General features: G+C 34.9%; 1 protein-coding gene across 1 annotated transcript in view; it reads left to right on the plus strand.

The window, feature by feature from the left end:
• Positions 1 to 19,763, plus strand: part of LOC148942604 (cell adhesion molecule 2-like) — a 179,136-nt gene that overhangs the window by 65,427 nt on the left and 93,946 nt on the right. Inside the window, exon 2 of the mRNA XM_089102314.1 lies at positions 18,046 to 18,153. Within this exon, the coding sequence (XP_088958440.1) occupies positions 18,105 to 18,153 (49 nt within the window). The 5' untranslated portion in view covers positions 18,046 to 18,104. The remainder of the gene's footprint in view (positions 1 to 18,045; positions 18,154 to 19,763) is intronic.

Raw genomic sequence — 19,763 nt, forward strand, 5'->3', positions numbered from 1 at the left:
AGACTTGTTAACACAGTTCCAGCATATATGCTTTAAATTAATAAACAAAGATCGTTAACATACACACATCATGTAGGCCTAAAATTTGCGATCAGAGGTAAAAATGCTAGCCAATTTACATTTAATATATGCTCTGCTTTACCCTCCCATCCCCACAATTCGCAAATACATATACCCCGAATTTGTTTCTAAACTATTATTCATCCATTTTCATTTTATTAACCAAACTTGACTTTTTAAAAAGTCTCCCTTATAATGCAACAGTACCGAAATATCTTAATTATTTATTTATAAAATAAACTTGGCATGCAATTGGCTAACAATACTGTCAATATTCTCCATAGTGCTTATTGTTCAATATCTTAAAATGAACTGTTATATTAAGCAAGATGTATAATGAACTTATGCTAATGTTTCCAGAGAAGCCATATTTAAAAATAGAATGTAACTTGATTTCCATCATAGCTTATAACCTAAATCTAGGCAAAAATTTCCTAGAAATGTTGCGTCACTCCCGTTCGTATTCACTAGGCTTAGAAACATCTATGATTGGTCTAGAAAGAGGATGTGGTCTTGTTACTACAGGGATTGTAGGCTTCTGATTGGTCTAGAAATAACACTTTTACCAACGACAATAAATCTCGTACAGGCTTTTACCAAGGACATTAAATCTCGTACAAGCTTTTACCAAGGACATTAAATCTCGTACAGGAATGGTGACCCTCTCCCTACTATTATAAGGCCTAAAACAGCTACTGGTTACTAGTTCTCTGGATTCTGACCGAAGACGAAATTATATGCATCAAAAGCGTCAAAGCTTTGATAGAGCTTTACTGAACAATTTTTGGCAGACAAGTCAATTTGTTGAAAGATCGATTGTTTTTATTGAGTTTTTTTTCTTTTTTATTTTGATTTCTTCTCCAAACCCATCACTTATTTTGTTTTGTACAGCGTGATGGGTGTTGAATTCCACATTATAGGTTACCTAATTTTCAATGCGGAAGAGAAAACAAATTCATCACGAATTACTGAGTTTTCAATTTATTCAGTCTTATTCAGCTTATCCTTTGTTTTTAAACAATATTTAAAATCAGTTGTGTCACAAAAAGACCGTAAGATTTGAAAATCCTTTTATTTTTATATGTTGCTGTGGGTAACATAGTTTTTGCACTTTTTGATATCACTCATAATTAAGATTATGTTTTGATGCTGTATTTTTATTTTCTAGATTAACGTTTATGGTATAAATTTTTAAATGTGTGAAATGTGTGGTAATTTTGATTTACAGTAAATTCAAATCCGGCGTACTTTTTGAGTCACACTTTATTTTCTTTTGTTTCAGAAGTACTAGGACAAAAGAAAACAATAAAATCCTTTCTTCTTTTGTTCATCGCTTTGTCATCAGTGCGTTCACCTTTTTAGACTATGTAAAATATAATAAACTAGTAAACAACTAATGTTTAATCACCAACGAAGGGAGTGGTATTATAAATGTTTTCTCTTTCTTCAGATGCAAGCCATTTAAACGAAACCCCATTACAGTGAGACACTAACCACATTTCTCCACTCATTTTTGTCTCGTACAACAAAGACAATGCAGAAAATTTTCCCTTCCAATTAAAAGTGTAACCTTGATCTATAGGAAATAATTATCAGGGATTAAATTTCAAGGAGAATTTCATTTTAAAATAACAGGGATTTTGTTTTCCGGTTAGGCATCTAAAAGATCTTAGTATTCGTCATTATTCATATTACTTTTAATTAAGACAGACAACTAAACAAAATAATTATTCTTATCATTATTTGTTCATACCAGAAATATTTTACAAGTACTGCTAATGGTTGTTTGGGCAACGAAACTTAACTTGTTGGGAGTAAACGTTTCAGTTCATTATCCGGAAACCTTTGTAGACCGATAGGCTTTGTAAAAAAAAAAATGCTGCATAAAAATATTCAAAAAATATTAAAAAGAAGTGAAGTGAGAAAGTAATTGAAAAGCTCGTATATAAAAGTGCCAAAGATGGCTTTTCGTTTAACTGCCGAGGATGGCTTTTACTAATGAAAACCAGTAAATAACACAACTCGAAACGTTCGACAGTTCGACAGTTCGAGCATAGCTAAGATTGTCTTCCGATATGAAACTTGTCTGTTTTTATTGAAACAACTTTATGGTAATATCATTTGAATTGTATCAAGCAGTTTGAGTAAGGAACTCTAAGTAAAAAGGGCTAATAATTGCCCGAATTATAAAAAGAATGTTTTGATAAATATAAGCGCGGCAAAAGGATTGTCTTTTTATGCTGATTCCAAATATATTTCTAAGTAAAGAAAATAATTTTCTCTCTACTAAAATGAAGGAGCAACATTATAGCTTAAAATTCATTGAAATTATTTCTTACATAAAGGGATATGTCCCCACCTCAATACGCCTCTCTTCGCACTAAGGTTTTTAGCACTTCTAAAAAGGTTCTATAGAACCGTGCTATAACACGTCCCTTGGGATCCAGGGATTGTTCTTCTGGAATTCAGACAACAGGTAGAACGTGAACTTAAAAAGCGGGGTAGTGAGGAAGGGAAGCTCCCCTTATATTCGGAATAATTTCTGTTTATTTTAAGTTCTATTGTTGCTTCTTACTCTCAGTAGGAAACAACTTTTTATTTATTATATATTTTAATTTTTTATTTATTTAGCAAACAACGTTTTTTTTATTTAATTTCTGATTGATTTTTAAATAATCCCTGGAAATCTACACCCTCGAAAAATTCTTCAATGCAAAGTTTCTCCTACGTAAATCGTAAACTCTTTCCCCTGGAAATTACCCCAGGACAATTCAATCCTCGCTGTGAATTTCCCTCAAAAAATTTCATGTAGTTGGTTCCGCTTGAAAAATACTCCTTTGTATTGTTTCATTTAAAAGAGACTTGTTTTTATTTAGTTTTGATCGTTTTCAGGTCAAAGCCTAATCTCTCTTTTGTGGAAAGATTTTCCCGGAAACCCCCCCTCCCAATTGGAAAGTTTCTCCCGCAGAAAATTTCCCCATGGAGAATTTCTACTAGAGATGACTCCCTTATGGAGAATTTATCCCGTGTGAAATCCCTATCACACGCGAAAATCCCCCAGAGAATCCTAACTCAGCTGAAAATTTCCCCTGGAATATTCCCCCAAAGTATCTCCACATGCAAAATGGAGTCGTCAATGAGAAAGCAAGACAAATAAAACCATGTTGTATGTAAATTTTGGCAAATTCCCTCCGTATAATTTTTTCTCTGAAAAGTTCCCCCCGGAAACTTCTCTCCAAAGGGGAAGTTTTGTCCGTAGAAAATCCATCCCCAGAATATCCCCCATTAAAAATGTCTTTATACTTTTGAATAACCTACACTGCTGTGTATGTAAACTATGGACAAATGTAATAACTTGCAACCCTTCCTCCGGGGACTGTGGGGGTCATGGTATCCCCAGAGGCATCGTTATTGGACTTTTCAACTATGTTATACAAATAAACACGCATTCGTTATATTTCTTCTTTTGTTTTTTTGTTTTTTATTTTGCATTTTTTTTTTACATTTTTAAAGTGGGGAGCTTGAAACCTCCACTCTTATGTTCTCTGATACCTTGAATTTGATGACACGATTTAAAATAAAATTCCTTGACTTTTTGGGTGTATTTCCTCCATTTTTCAGAAATCAGGCAAATTTTCTCAGGCTTATAGCTTTTGATGGGTAACATTAAACTTGATGAATATTGCATATTTAAAGTCAGCATAATATTGCCAATTTTTGTATGTATCTATTGTTACCAAAGTTCTGTTTTTTAGAGTTTTGGTTACTATTGGACCGAGTTGCTCCTTACGTACAGTTTGTTACCACGAAGGGCTTGAAAATTCAATAAGTTTAAACCTACAATCCTGAGAAAATTAGCTTGATTTTCCAAAATGGGGGGTGCCCCAAAAAAGCAAGTGATCTTGATTAAAATTACACCGTCAAATTCAACATTACAGAGATCGTTATTGTAGAGGCTTAAAGCTTCTATTTAAAAAAATTTGAAATTTTGTATTTTTTCCCAGAAATAAGGTCATGAATATGTGTTATTTGATTGTTTTTCTTTTCAACTGATGATCATATCGAGCCACTGGTCCTAGAAAATCACGAAAGAGCTCACTAGAGCGAAAATTAAAAGTTCTAATGCCCTTTTTAGTAACTCAAATTTCTGTATTACGGAAAAGGGGAAAAGTGCTGTATTACGGTAAACAGAAGGTAACTCTACTGTAGAGATTTCAAGCCTTTATCTAAATAAATTTTTAAAAAAACAAGTTTTTTTTAACTGAAAGTAAGGAGCGACATTACAACTCAAAACGAACAGAAATTATACCGTATATGAAAGGGGCTGTTTCCTGCTCAACGCCCCGCTCTTTACGCTAAAGTTTTACTCTTTCTCACAACTCTGCTTTATAAAAGAATAAAAAACTTTAACGTAAAGAGCGGGGCGTTGAGCAGGGAACAGCCTTTTTCATATACGGAATAATTTCTGTTTGTTTTAAATTTTAATGTCGCTCCTAACTTTCAGTTAAAAAAAACTTGTCTTTTTTTATTTAATTTCTGGACGTTTTTGAATTAATGCAGGTTTTGAATTTGGCTTACAGTATATGAATAATTGAAACAACATTTGCATATTAATTTTACTTTTTTTAACTAATAATAACCTTATAATAACCTAAGTTTGGTTTTTGTTCCAGTTGTTTAAGAATGACTCTTGAATCACAAAGCCTGTTTAATTACAATAATAAACTCTTTTAAAAGTTAAAAGAGAACTTTAGCGCAAGAGCGTGCTATTGAGGAGAGGCAACCCATCTCATGTATGTAATATTATCTGTTCCTGTTAAGTTTTATTGTTGCTTCTCGCTTTCAGTTGAAAAAACTTGTTTTTATTTAATTACTGACCTTTTTTTAAATAATGTACGGAAATACAGATCCCCCTCCATGGAAAATTCCTTTCCCCCACGAGACTTAAATTATCGATATTTCCGGAGCTAATTTTCTAAGGCATAGTAACAAAACGGCCAAAGATGTCGAAACTATTTTTATGAAAATTAAAGTCACAAGTTGAGCAATTCTCAAATCACTGAAATGAATGAAAGAAAAAATCCTTTAAAGATGTACATAACAAATTTATGTTCGGTTTAAGTTATAATGTTATTCCTTACTTTCAGTTGGAAAAAACTTGTTTTTTTTTATTTAGTAACAACCACAAGCCGAAGACATACAATATCTTTGCACATAAAAATCATAGTTATGAAGCTTCTTAATGTAAAATTAAATTCTAAGATTGGGCGGAAAATAACACAAACAAATTATTACTTATATCGGCCGTTATTTAAAAAAAAAAATCGAACTTTAGCGTAAAGAGCGAGGTATTGACGAGGGGGAGAAATTCCTCATATAGGTAATATGAGGGGTTCTCCCCCTCTTCAATACCTCTCTCTTTACCCTAAAAATCAAATTTTGTTCCAATTCCTTAAGAATCACCCCTGAATCACAAAGGCCGTTTAATTAGAATAAATAGCTCTTTTGAAACTATTCGATATACTTTAGCACAAACAAGAAGGTGTTGACGAAGGGAAAAGACCGATAATTTATGCAATAATTTCTGTTCATTTTAAGTTTTAATGTTACTCCTTACTTTCACTTGAAATAATTTGTTTTTTATTTTATTTCTGATTGTTTTTTAAGTGATGCTGGGAAACATAGTATCCTCTTTATGGAAATTCTCTTCCCCCGTGAAAAATTATTCCATGGAAAGATCCTCCAATGTAATCTAATCCGCCCCCCCCCCAAGAAAAAATCCTCCCCTGAAAACGTCTGTATACTAACCAATGACCAATACTAAATATAAACAATGGGCAAAGTTCATAACTTGCAGCCCTTCCCTTGGCGAGTGTGGGGGATTAAGTCGTCCTCAAAGAAATATTTATTAGATGTTTCAACTATGCTGAACAAAATAGCTATCTAAAAATTTTGACCCGGTGACCTTGGGAAAAAATGAGTGTGGGAGGGAGACTAGTTGCCCTCCAATTTTTTTGGTCACTTTAAAAGGGCACTAGAACTTCTAATTTCCGTTCAAATGAGCCCTCTCACGAAATTTTAGGACGACTGGGTCGATACGATGACCCCTGGGGTCATCTCCTTGGGAAAAAAACATATAAATAAACACGCATCCGTGGTCCTTCTTTTGGCAAAAAATACAAAATTTCACATTTGTGCAGATAGGAGCTTGAAACCTCTAAAGTATGGTTCTCTGATACGCTGAATTTAATGGTGTGATTTTCATTAGACTTCTGTGACTTTTAGAGGGATTCTCCCTTATCGAAAAATAGGGCAAATTTTCTCAGGTTCGTAACTTTTGATAGGTTCGACTAAACTTGATGAAACTTATATATTTAAAATCAGCATAAAAATCCTCTTCATTTGATGTATCTATTTGTATCAAAATTCCGTGTTTTTAGAGTTTCGGTTACTATTGAGCTGGGTCGCTGCTTACTGACAGTTTGTTACCACAAACTGTTTGAAGGAATTTAGAAATTTTCCATTTGTTTCAGCAAGGATGGGAATGGATGTATGTTCATTTCTATGCTTGTTTGATAGTTTTTTGTTTTTTTGTTGCTGTTTTTTTTCCAGTGATTTAACTTTTTTGACGTAGAATATTAGAAGAAGGTTCCTCAGACAAAACTGACCATTCTACCGAATTTCTTAATGACCATGCAAAAATTGCGCTGAAACAAAACAGCATTTGCTTATATCAAACAGTTCGTGGTAACGAACTATAAGTAAGGAGCAACCCGGCTCAATAGTAACCGAAACTCTAAAAAAGTAATTTTGATACCAATAGATACATGAAAAGAATTAGATATTTGTGCTGATTTCAAATATATGTTTCACCATGTTTAGTCTTACCCATCAAAAGTTATGCGCCTGAGAAAATTTGCCCTATTTTCTAAAAATAGAAAAAAAAACCTTAAAAGTCATAGAACCTTAATTTAAATCACAGCATCAGATTCAGCGTATCAGAGAACCCTACTGTAGAGGCTTCAAGCTCCTATCTGCAAAAATGTGGAATTTTGTATTTTTTTTTGCCAGAAGAAAGATCACAGTTGTGTGTTTATTTGTTTGTTTTTTTGTTGTTGTTTTTTTCCCAGGGGGGATCATGTTGACCCAGTGGTTCTAGAACACCGTAGAAGGGCTCATTCGAACAGAAATTAAAAGTTCTAGTGTCTTTTTTAGGTGACCAAAAAAATGGAGGGCAACTAGGCCCCCTCACACGCTTATTTTTTCCCAATGTCACCCAATTAAAATTTTAAGACAGCCATTTTGTTCATCATAGTCGAAAAATCTAATAATTATGTCTTTGGGGATGATTTTTTCCCCCAGAGTCTTCGGGGAAATGGATGCAAGTTATGAAGTTTGCCCATTGTTTACATATAGCATTGGTTATTAAGAAGTAAACGGACGTTTTTAGGGGGGATTTTTTCTGGTAGTGGGGCGGGGGGGGGGGTTGTATGGGGGGTTATGTGGGAGGATCTTTTCATGGAGGAAGTTTTCATGGGTGAAGGGAAATTGCTATAAAGGGGGTGCCGGATTTCCCATCATTATTTAAAAAACAATCAGAAGTTAAATAAAAAAAAAACAAGTTTTCAACTGAAAAACTGTTCAACTGAAAACTTTTCAACATCAAAACTTAAAACAAACAGAAACTATTACGTGTGTGATTGGGTTCGCCCCCCAAGTCAATACCTCGCTCTTTACTCTAAAGTTTTTTTTAGTACTTTCATAAGAGCTATATATTCTAATTAACGGCCTTTGTGATTAAGGGTTCATTCTTGAAGAATTGGAAAAAAATTCGAACTTTAGCGTAAAGAGCGAGGTATTGACTAGAGGGTGATCCCTCCTAATATACGAATATAGAAGTTCGTTACGTTAGTTCATTCATAAGTTACGTGTATTTATTACTAACAAAAACGTTCGTAAATAGAATTAAACAACTTTCGAGAAAGCCTTTTAGCAAAAAAAAAGGCAAAATTAATGTGCGCATTTCGTAGAATTATTCAATTAATCAATTAGTCAATTAGTCGTAAAATTAGTCAAAACCTAAATTAGTTTAAAAACGTTCAGAAATTAAATAAAAAAAAACAAGTTTTTAAACTGAAATTAAGGAGTGACATTAAACCTTAAAACGAACAGAAATTATTCCTTATATGAAAGGGGCTGTCCCCTCCTCAACGCCTCGCACTTTACACTAAAGTTTTTTATTGTTGAAAAAGATAGAGTTGTGAGAAAGAGTCGAACTCTAGCGTAAAGAGTGAGGCGTTGAGGAGGGGACAGACCCTTTCATATACGGAGTAATTTCTGTTCGTTTTAAGTTTTAATGTTTCTCCTTACTTTCAGTTAAAAACTGTTTTCTTATTTATTCTGTGTCATAAAACGATAACTTCAGTCCAAAGGATTACGAAAAGCCATCGAGCGGATATTCTAAGATAGCAAATTAATTTAAATCTATTGAAAAAAAACAACTGTATAATCAGTTTTAAAGTACAGAGACATTAATGCCTCACACTGGTGCATTCCTAGTAGAAACTGATACTTATCTCTAATCCCTCTTGATTCTCGAGAATATCCATGGTATATGCCTTCAATATTAGCGCCTGGGGGTTTTAGCATCCTTCCCATTGCGACAATCTTTGCCTATGCAACATAAGAGATTATATTCACATGCCTGCAGGGAAAGAGATAGTAGTTGGAAGAGGGGGTATCATGAGCGTCACGGGGAAATTTGTATGGGGGAAGTACTACCACGAGCTTCATTATCATCGAGTTTAAATGGCGGTGTTTCTCGTTTTTCCATTTGTACACAAAGTTTAATGCCCTTGTATTTTCTTCGGGTTCTCACCACCCTACTGGCTTTAATACGAAACATTCCTGTTAGACAGGTTCTTACAGGAACTTGTCCTTAGAATCAAGAAAATAATAACCCGTTGTTTTTTTTTAATTTTCCAACCTCCACTCTCCTATTATATTTTCAAGGGGTGCTTTTCTTAGGCATGAGTATCATTCTTGAATTATTACTTTACGATGATTAAACTTGAATGTAAGAAATGGTAGTTGAATGAGGGATTACTAGCCCTTTTTCACAATTAAGAAAGTCTTGGGTCAAATAGCTCGTAATAACAAGCCGTACGCAAGGAACAGCCCTTGTCAATAGAAACTGAACTCGAAAAAAGTTTTGATTACGATATATGCAACAACAATATTTATTCATGCTAATTCTTCATATGCAAATTTTGTTAATTTCAATGGCTATGATGCCTCAAAATTCTTGTACAAGCCTCGCCATTGGCCGAGTGTCACAAAAACAAAGGGGTAATAAGTGAATTATCCCAGGAGATTAGGCATCATCCAGAGCTGTGAAAGAATCCATGGTTTGAGTATGAAATTGGACTGAAAAGTCAAGTCAATGATAATTTTAGGGACTGCCCTTTCCTTATCTTTAAAACGAACGTTTTGCTCCATTTAATCGAAAAATAAACCCGAAATTCACACTTCCTATTGATGTAAGTCTTATTAAAACTTAATATTTCTATCTCCAGCTAAAAACACAAGATACTAAATGGGATTTTTAAGATTTCTGCGAAAGTAGGGATCGGTTTTCCGGGGCAGAGTAGGGAACCCTCCAATTAATTATAAATGGCTCGGCTACATAAACAAAAAAAGTTGATAATTGACGAGATAGGGCTATCCTCTAAGGTACTATATCCTGTTCGAAGTTATTAGCACATGCAAATTTGCATAATTTTACAAACAGGAAATAAATTCCTCCAAAGAGGAGTGCCATTTTGATTGAAATTATGCAATGATAGTTCACATGCATGAGAGACCTAACTCTATCTAAAAAATGAGGAGTTGTCCTTATTCTTATGAAATGAGGGTTTGTTCCCACTTTTATTCATTAAAAAAAACTCTTAGTCACATTCAAAATTTTTACACTAACCTGCTTCAAAGAAGTCTCTTTTGGGCGCTGCACACTTCTCCCAATGAATCTGCCACTCTCGGAAGAACTGTTGGAACACCTCTTTTGATAAGACGCGCAGTTAGTCTGTTGAATTGGACATGATTACTTCTCTGGACAGAAATATGGTCCATTTCATTAGTATTTTCATCTTCAGGAAAAGCCAGAAGTCACACAGAGCCATGCCGAGAGATTAAGGAGCCTGACGAAGCACGGGTGTTGTGTTTGGCCAGGAAACTTTGTATCATATGTAAAGAATGAGCAGGTGCGTTGTTGTGATGGAGCTGCCAATTTCTCGCTGCCCACAGGTCTGGTTGTTTGCGTCTTGCAGCCTCATAAAGGCAATGCAAAACCTTTGGGTACTATTCCTTGGTTGCTGTTGCGCCCTCTAGAGCGTACTCGTGATGGATCAGGCCGCAGGAATCCAAAAATACATTGATTATGACTTTGAAACTTTTCCAAACCTGCCTTGCTTTTTTTGGCCTTGGGAATGTTGGATGCCTCCATTGTGATGACGGCAACTTGATTTCAAGGTCGTGCCTATAAAGCAAGGTCTCATAACGAATGTTCACTGTGATGAGGAAATCAGGATTACTTTTCACAGTCCCTAACATGTTTGCGCAATGTCTAACAAAGTCGCTTCTGCTTAATGGATAGCAGCTTTTTCACGAACTTCACTGGGATTCTCCTGAAGTCCAAATCCTCTGTCAAAATGGAATGAACGGATCCAATGCTGATGGTCAGCTTGTCTGCAAGTTCTTTGATCGCGATTCAACGATCCTGCATCACCAGGGTTCTCACTCCGTCAATAACTATCTTATGTCTGGATGACGAGGGCCTATCAGAACGTGATTCATTCTCCACTAATGTGCGACCATCTTTGAAGCAGTAGTACCACTCTTTTATCTGTGTGGTGCTCATTGCTTTGTTCCCGAAGATCTGTTGAATCTTCCAGGTTGTTTCCACCTGGGAGCCGCCAAGCTCTAATACAAATTTCATGCAGTACCTTGGTTCCTGTTTTCTGTCATTTTGTTAAAAAAATGAAAGCCGATGATATTTACTTGCACTTTTTCACTTATTGGCGGTCTGCCCACAGCATAAGTATATATATATATATATATATATATATATATATATATATATATATATATATATATATATATATATATATATATATATATATATATATATATATATATATATATATATATATATATATATATATATATATATATATATATATATATATATATATATATATATATATATACGAATATATACTTATTCGTATATATACTTATGCTGTGGGTCTGCTGGTGACTGAAAGCTTCGGCAAACAAGAAATCATTTTAATCATACCCATTGGCACCACCTACATATGTGCACCAAATCCTGCCTCCCTAGCTTCATTTGATTACGATCAAAAAGCGTACGATGAAAAATTTGCGATTATGGTTGGATACCTTTTGAACAAACCATGTATAAGCATATCATAAACTTAGCTTGCTAAAGCAGCTAAGTTAGAAGTAGTTCAGCTCAGATATTTTAAGAGAACTTTAGGCTTGAAGGATTCATTTAGCTCAGTGGTAATAAAAGGAGATTTGGGGCTTTTCACTTTATGGACTGTTAGATTGGTTAAAATGGTGAGACTTCGGGAGAAAATAATGAGGCTACCTAGAGTTCGGCTTTTTAAGTCACCTTATTTAGAGAGTTTGTAGTACGGTAGATATGATTCGTGACCAAATCAGGTCAAGAAAATACTGGACCTTTCTGGCCTTTCAGGCATGTGGAATGAAGGAAAAGGCCCCATGGATGAAAGCGTGTCAGTATGAAAGGAAGTCCAGCGAATTCTAAACAACCAAGAAATGCAAGAATGGCAAACCCATAAAAACTAATCCATGTCTTTGAGGTTTTACTCCCAAACTAAGAATTGTTGGAGGGACAGGGCTTATTTTAAATTTTGGTTGAATAGACAGGATTTGAATAATTTGTTGTTGGTAAGAGGGGTTAATTTGGATTTAGTGAGAAAAGGAAATTTTTTGGAAATTTTAGGCTGGCGACCGGCCCCTTTTTTGCCCTAACTGTTGATTTGTGAATGATAATCTCTTTTAATTTGGTATACGAGTGTGAAGATCTGTCTGAGTTGAGGAATGAATATTTTCTTTGTTTCTCAAGCTGTGTTTGTAGGCTGCATTTTGTATTGCTATATCCTGCAGGCTTTTTGTAATAAATCTTATCTTATAACAAAACCAACAGAAATTAAATGAAACAACAAAACCAGTTTTCTCAAATGAAAGTAAATAATGCAAGGCCGTATCCAGGGGGGGGGGTTACCCGCTTTGAACCCCCCCCCCCGAAATTTTTGACCAAGTCGAAAATAAGTCGAAAATTAGTAAAACCTAGGTAAAAATCAGTAAAATTAGTCGAAAACTGAGTCAAAAATTAGTAACCCCTCCCCCCGAAAATAAATTCTGGATCTGCCCTTGAAATAATGACATTAAAACTTAAATTGAATTGAAATCATTTCACATATTAGTAGGGTCACCAGCTCCTCCACACCCTCCCTTAATGCTAAAGTTTGACTTCTTGCCCTAATTTTTTGAGAACCAATGCTAAAACACAATTGCCGAGGATCTGGAATAAGAAGTATTTTTTAATATCTAAACTATTGTTAATCGATAAATAAGACTTTAGCGCAAACGGCAGAGAATTTAGAAGGAGACAGCTTCCCTGATAGACATAATAATACCTGTTTGCATTAATTCTAATTCCAGTCTTTACTTTTACTTGATAATTTTTTTTATTTAATTTCTTACTGTGCTGCGGCTCAAATTAATGATACTTTAGCAAATTTCTCACTTCAGTATTTTTGTAAACCTCAAAAGCCATCCGATCAGATGATTTGGCTTCTAAAAGATTGACGATGTCCAATGACATTGCAAGGAAGGAGCGTTATCCAATACAATCTAAGCGCGGGTGGTGCATTATCAAACAGTCGTGGTAACGAACTGTAAGTAATGAGCAACCCGGCTCATTAGTGACTGAAACTCTAAAAAACGGAATTTTGATACCAATAGATACATCAAAAGAATCAAATTTTTAGGCTGATTTCAAATATATAAGTTTCATCAAGTTTCGTCTGCCCCCTCCTTAACCCCTCGCTCTTTAAGCTAAAGTTTGACTCTGTCTCACAACTTTGTTTTTTAAAACAGTCAAAAACCCTAGCGTAAAGAGCGAAGGGTTGAGGAGGGGGCAGCCCCTTTAAAAAAAAACTTTTTTTTTTATTTGATCCAATTTTTTTATTTAATCCAATTATTATATCCAAAGACACTGCACGACATTATGTGAGCGGGCGAGTTTGGTTAGAAAGCCAATGTAATTGAGGAACACTTCAGTCCATGTATTTTACCTGGAGTGAGATATAGGGTGAAACCTAATCTATAATTTGTGGCTTTAGCATCAAAAAAGGTTTAAGACTTGGCCGGCGAATGTAAAAGCTATTCTGGTCTAATTTTTCCTTCTTTCTTTGGAGGGGGGGTTGAGTTTTTTAATTTGGTATTGATTCTTTATTATGTGATTTATTCAACTAGCTTAATCAAAATATATTCTATAGTTCTATTTTATTTGTATGTAGAATAATTTTGGGCACACAATTTGGGCACACAAATTTTTTTTTTTTTTAATGAATATGAACACGAGACATGGTCGAGCTAAACCAAGAAACGACAGGTTACTATAGAAAGTCCTAATTTCATTCGTTTTAAAAGATCAATATTTGAATTAGAACTTTTGTTGCATTTTTTTGAGTATTTTTTCCTGATTTAATATTGAGACTTTTTAATTTGTGGTGAGTGCGATAGCCATGAAAAGCTCCGACGAAATGCCTGAACTTGTATATTCTCCTGTTCTGAATTTTATTCAAAGCAATTTGCTAAGCAGAATTGAGGAGGATATTATTAAAAGACATGGTATGGAGTTTTTTGACGTGAATATAGTCAAAGAAGCTAAAAGTTTACTGTGGCAAATAAGTGCAGCTGAATCGGATTGCCCAGTACGTAAGGGGAACAATGCACTTTCTAATCATTTTAGTGACATTATTTCACTGTTAAAATCTCTTGACAGTAGTGACACTTTTGCACGTATGTTTTTGATAAAGCTACCTACAGAGGGGCCATGTCTCCCTGCAAATGATTATTCTTCTTTACTCTCTAAGTGTAATGAGCTACAATAAGTGGTTGTTGAAATGTCAGGGAAAATTGACAATTATCAGTTGAATTTTCCTCAACTTCCAAAACCTACCCCAGCAATTGACACTCATATGACAGTTATTGTTTCTAAAGTGCCTTCAGATCTGTCTGATCCGATTAAACGCAAATCTCTTCTCGATCAAATAGCTGGGCATGAATTAGTTTGTAGTGTGAAACCTGTTAAAGACAGATGGTATGTCAATATTGATAAATCTGCAACTGAAGATTTTTGTACATCCGTTCAGAACTTGATTACCGGAGCAACAGTTAAAGTACGATCCAAGCGCTTTTTTGGGATTCTCAGAGGTTTCCCAGTTGATGTTGACCTTTCAGTTATTAAAAGACTGCAAGGTATAATAAGTGCAAATCGACTGGGCCAGACTATGTCAGTCTGGAATTTGAAGACTCCTTCACTCAGTCTGCTTATTTCAAAGAAGGAATTAAAGTGTGATATGAATTTTTTCAAATTCACGTATTTAAAGAAATACCTAAATGCTGCTTCAAATGCCGATCATGCGATCACTTTCAACGTGCTTGCACCAGCAATGTCCCGAAATGTGCCAGATGTGCTGGGCCTCATATTTCTAATAAGGATAGTCCTTGTAGTGTTGCTCCCAAGTGTGCTAACTGTGGTAAAAATCATACTTCTTATAGCTTGCCCTGCCCTGTATCTAAGGAACTAATGTTGCGCTCCCACTTTTTGCAATGACTTTGGAGTTTTCAATAATATTCTTTAATATTAATTGTACAAAGGATAAGGATTTCGTTATTGATGAGTTCTACTATGAGTTTGATTTGGTTTGTTTACAGGAGCATCTTCTTACAGACTCTAGTATTAACGTTTTGCGTCGTAGCCTTCATCATGATGTGTTTTTTACTACTGCAAGAGCCACAAGAGGCCGGCCATCCGGCGGACTAGCTTGTGTTTTTAAGCACAATCCTAATTTGGTTTCGCCGGTGATTTTTTACTCGGATGAGTTTTTTTTGGCTGTTCGTATGGGCACTATAGTTTTCATTAATTCTTATATGCCTTATGATGACCGTTCCTCTAAATCGATGGCTAGATTTGCTAAAGCCTGTAACACGTTGAAGTTTCTAGTGGAAAAAATTCTTTCTATTTCTCTAGATTATATGATCATGGGTGACCTCAATACGGATATAAATAACTCATCAGTGAGATGTGATTTGTTGTTGGATTGCCTTCCATCTTATCATATTATACCCAAAACTCATCCTTATTCTTATATTCACCATTCAGGCAGTAAGAGCAATATTGATCACATTATTTGCTCACCTAGTATTATTACATCAATAGTGTTTGCACATGCTGAAGAACAAGACTTAGACCATCTCCCTATCTCACTTACTCTTACGCTGAATTTAAACCCTGCAAGTTTTTGCAAAGTACCCCAGTCTTCAAAATGGTTTGAAAAAAGTAATTGGAAGAAAGCTGATGTTCCTCTTTATGCGTTTACACTAACAAGCCTGCTGTCTGCTATACGAGATCCCTATCATCTGATTCAGAGCTCTATACACGGGAATTGCAAAAAGGACATGGATTGCTATTATAATCAAATAATTAAATGTCTAAAAGATGCCGAGGCAGTTGTAGTGCCGCTGCAACGTTAGACGTGGTACGCAAAAACCTATTTGGTCTTTAGATCCTAATTTAAAAACTTTGAAAAATAAAGCTAAGTTTTTGTTAAAAGTTTGGAATGAATGTGATAGACCGCCCTGTGGTATTGTTTCTGACCTTAAGCGTAAGACCCGCAGGGAATATGAAAAATATCTTAAGTCTATGCGTTATCGTGGTATGGATTTTCCAGTGTCAAAGAGAGAATGGCGAAAAGTTATTAATTCTGAGTAGATTATAAGTGATGTACCAAATAGTGATTGTTTTCCTGCTTCTGCTTGGCATGACCATTACTCGTCTATTTTTTCTAATGTTAATTACCATGTGCATTCTTTGTGTTCTCATTCTCTTTCTGCTATTTTTAGTACCCCTCTATCTCAGCGTCTCTGTGTTCCTATTTCTCTTTCATCAGTAATTGAAGCAATTCAGAAACTTAAATCAGATAATGTTGATAATGATGGTATATCTAGATTTCACCATTTATTAGATTGCCCCCCCTTATTAACCATATACACCTACTTCTCCAGATGTGTATTTGTACTTCTAGTGTACCGGAGAGTTTTTTGTGTGGTACTGTCTCTTCAATTTTAAAGAAGGGGAATTCTCCTTTTATTTGCTCTTCTTACCGACCTATTTCTGTCTCCTGCACTTTTAGTAAAGTTCTTGAGCATGTTTTAATACCTTTTGTGACTAATAATATGCTTGAGAGAGATAACCAGTTTGGATTTAAGCCCGAAGTAGGTTGTCAACACGCACATCGTGTATTATCATCTTTGTTCCTTGAAAATTCTTCTAAGGGAAGGAGTATATATTTTTGTACTTTAGATCTATCAAAAGCTTTGGATACTGTATGTCATAGTCAGTTTTTTTCTGCTCTTCGTGGTTGCGGTGTCAATCTATCGGTTATTTTGCTTCTTCGGTACTGGTACTCTAATTCTTTTCTTCGGCTGAAATCTCTGCCTGCATCTAATATTAAATTGAAAAGAGGTTTAAGGCAAGGTGGAGTTTTATCTCCGACCCTTTTTAATTTGTGTATTTCAGGAGTTCTGGCAAATATTTCGGCTACCTATCTCTCCGGTTTTTCTGATGTTTCCTACCTGGCTTACGCTGATGATCTGCTTCTTATAAGCCGTACTAAAACTGGTTTATCTAACATGGTTTCTCGTGTTGCTTCTTCTTTTTCAGACATAGGCCTTTCTCTTAGTGTAGATAAATGTAAATGTCTTTCTTTTAATAATATTTGTAGTACTTCCCTTCGCTGTAGTGGCTTTACTATCCCTCTCGTCGATTCTCTTCGATAGTTCGGTATTTCTATTACTAATAGTCTTCCCAGCTTGCGCCAGCGCATAGTCTCAGACATTAATATGAAAATTAAATTAGGATATGCTAAGATTGTTGCCAATAGAGGTAAATATAATAAACTCGCGTTAGCCAAGCTCTACTCAACTTTTTGTGACCATTCAATTCTTTTTGCTTCTGGAATTTTCCTCCTTCTGAAGAAAACTGAGTTAAAAAGAATCCGGATTAATTATTTTAGATTTTGTAAATTTTTGTTGTTTCTTCCACCTTGGACCAAAAACCGGGTAATTATTAATATATTTCTTGTTCCTAATATTACTGAAAAACTGGAAGCACTACACAGAAAACTTTCAAATACTGCTTGTATCCGTTTTTCTCCGCACCATCACCTTATCAGGTTTTTTCAGTCCTAAGTTATTTTTCTTTTATTTGTTTAGTTGTTTTTCTCTGTTTGGTCATTCTACAATTTAGATTTGTAAAGAGTGAGTAAAAATCCAATAATGATAATATTAATGCCTGCTTTTTATATTTTGCAAGTTTTCAGTTTTTTTTTTTTTTCCTCTTTTCCCCCTCCTTTCACGTTATTTTTTTTTTTTTGCTCTCGTTTCTTTTAAATTATTATGTGTTACACTGTAATTTGGTAATTTTTGATTTATATATTGTCTTGTGTCGCATTTTTTGTGTTTTTCCCCGTGATACTCCACGTATTGTACCTCTGTATAGTGTGGGTTAAAAATAAATAATAATAATAATAATAATTAGTACCTAAGACTTTGTAAATAACCGACTTAAAGACTTCTTTGCAATTTTAGTGAATTGGCACTGCAAACAACAAATTGTTTGGTACTGGCTCTGACCACTTGAGTGTACAATGGCACCGAATAATTTACAATTAATTTCACTGGTCTTCTTTTCCCATGGTAAGTAATATATAGATAATCTACTAATAGGCTAAACAAAGAGAAATAAAGAAATTAATGTCCTGTACTTTCGTCTTAAAAAGTGGGCTTTAATTATCTTTTTTTTTAAATCCTTTTTAGCACCTATTTATCGATTTTAATAACTATTTTTAACCCAATAACAGCATTTCTCAAGTGGATGTCAGAGATGGAATCCAAGTGGCCTTATCTTTTCCCTATCTGTTGTATTTATTTGATGTTATTATACCAAACCTAAAGCCAGTAAAAAGAACGCATAGCCTGATTTGTTTTCTTAAAGAAATTTTTTTTTTCAATTGTTTTTCCACAAAAGAAGTTTTTCAAAGATATTAAATAGCCAAATTAAACTTAGGACGAGTGGAAACAAAATCAAATGATAATTCAGATGTAAAAAGAACATCAATCATTGTCAATAAATAACTGATTGTTTCGTTTGTTTCATTTGATACATATAGTTTCGTTTCATTGAGTTTAACATCCCCCTTAACATGTACACTGGTAGTTCTAACTTAATAAACTTAGCCGTTGGTTAGATACGTCCTTTGACAACCCCGATGCAAGCATTGTCCATTGATTTAGCTAAACATCCAAGCAGGATCGTTACTAGCCAAAATGTTTAGGGGTGGGGGGTGGGGGGGGGGTTTAGCAAGGGATTTTACCGACTGGCTTTTCATTTTTATCCACTGTTTTTTTTTGTCAATAATTAGCATAATATCCGTTTCGAATTCAATACGTAAAATCACTGCACGAGTCAGTAAAACCATTCACTGACCGAGATTCAAATTTCGGCACATATCATTTAACTACTTTAATGCTCTTTATTTAACCAAATGGAAAACCGTGGCACCATCTGTAAACTCACGGCAGGATAAGGTAAACTACTGCGTTTACTGACCAAGTTCGCACTTTCTGTAGATGACATGTCAGTATTTTCGTGGGGTTTCTTAAACCAAACAAAGAATTTTAGTGGCGTCGGAAAAATCATGGCGTATTCGCTTCACGATTTTGCCGACTTCTTTTTTTACCGAGTGACCAAAACGTTTGGGGGGGGCATCCCCCCTTCCCCTCCCGTATACGTGAAGGTCCTGCATTCCTGACAACTTGCTCAAAGTAACTAAAATTCTAAAGTAATATTCTTAGAATGTTCCTGGAAGTAAGCCCGGGGGCCCTTGTGACCATCTGAATGCAACCTTTTGAATTAGTTTTATTACCATTTAACCTCCACAAATACTGCCAACTTAATATCATATTTTGTTACTGACTTATTGCAAATATGTGTCATTTCGGCAACCCGGAGACACTTAAACTCTTTTGATTTAGTTCGATAGCTGTAGCACTAATAGTTGCGTTGCAGTAGCTGCAGTAGTAGCAATATCAGTGGTTGTAGCAGTAGAATTAGCAGTATCAGTCTCAGTCAGAGTCGTGATCGCAACAGTATTAGTAGTAGACGTAGTCAAATATAATCACAAGCGTTCACACTTGTAGTCCCGAGTAGTTTCACTCGCTGTCACAAGTAGTTCTAGTCATAGTCAAAAGTAGTTACAGTTGCAATTATTTGCAGTTGCAAAAGGTCACAGTCGTTATCTAAAGTA

The sequence above is a fragment of the Artemia sp. Qi Xiang Cuo genome, chromosome 16, assembly GCF_049724085.1.
Source record: "Artemia sp. Qi Xiang Cuo chromosome 16, ASM4972408v1, whole genome shotgun sequence".
Classification (NCBI taxonomy): Eukaryota; Metazoa; Arthropoda; class Branchiopoda; order Anostraca; family Artemiidae; genus Artemia; species Artemia sp. Qi Xiang Cuo.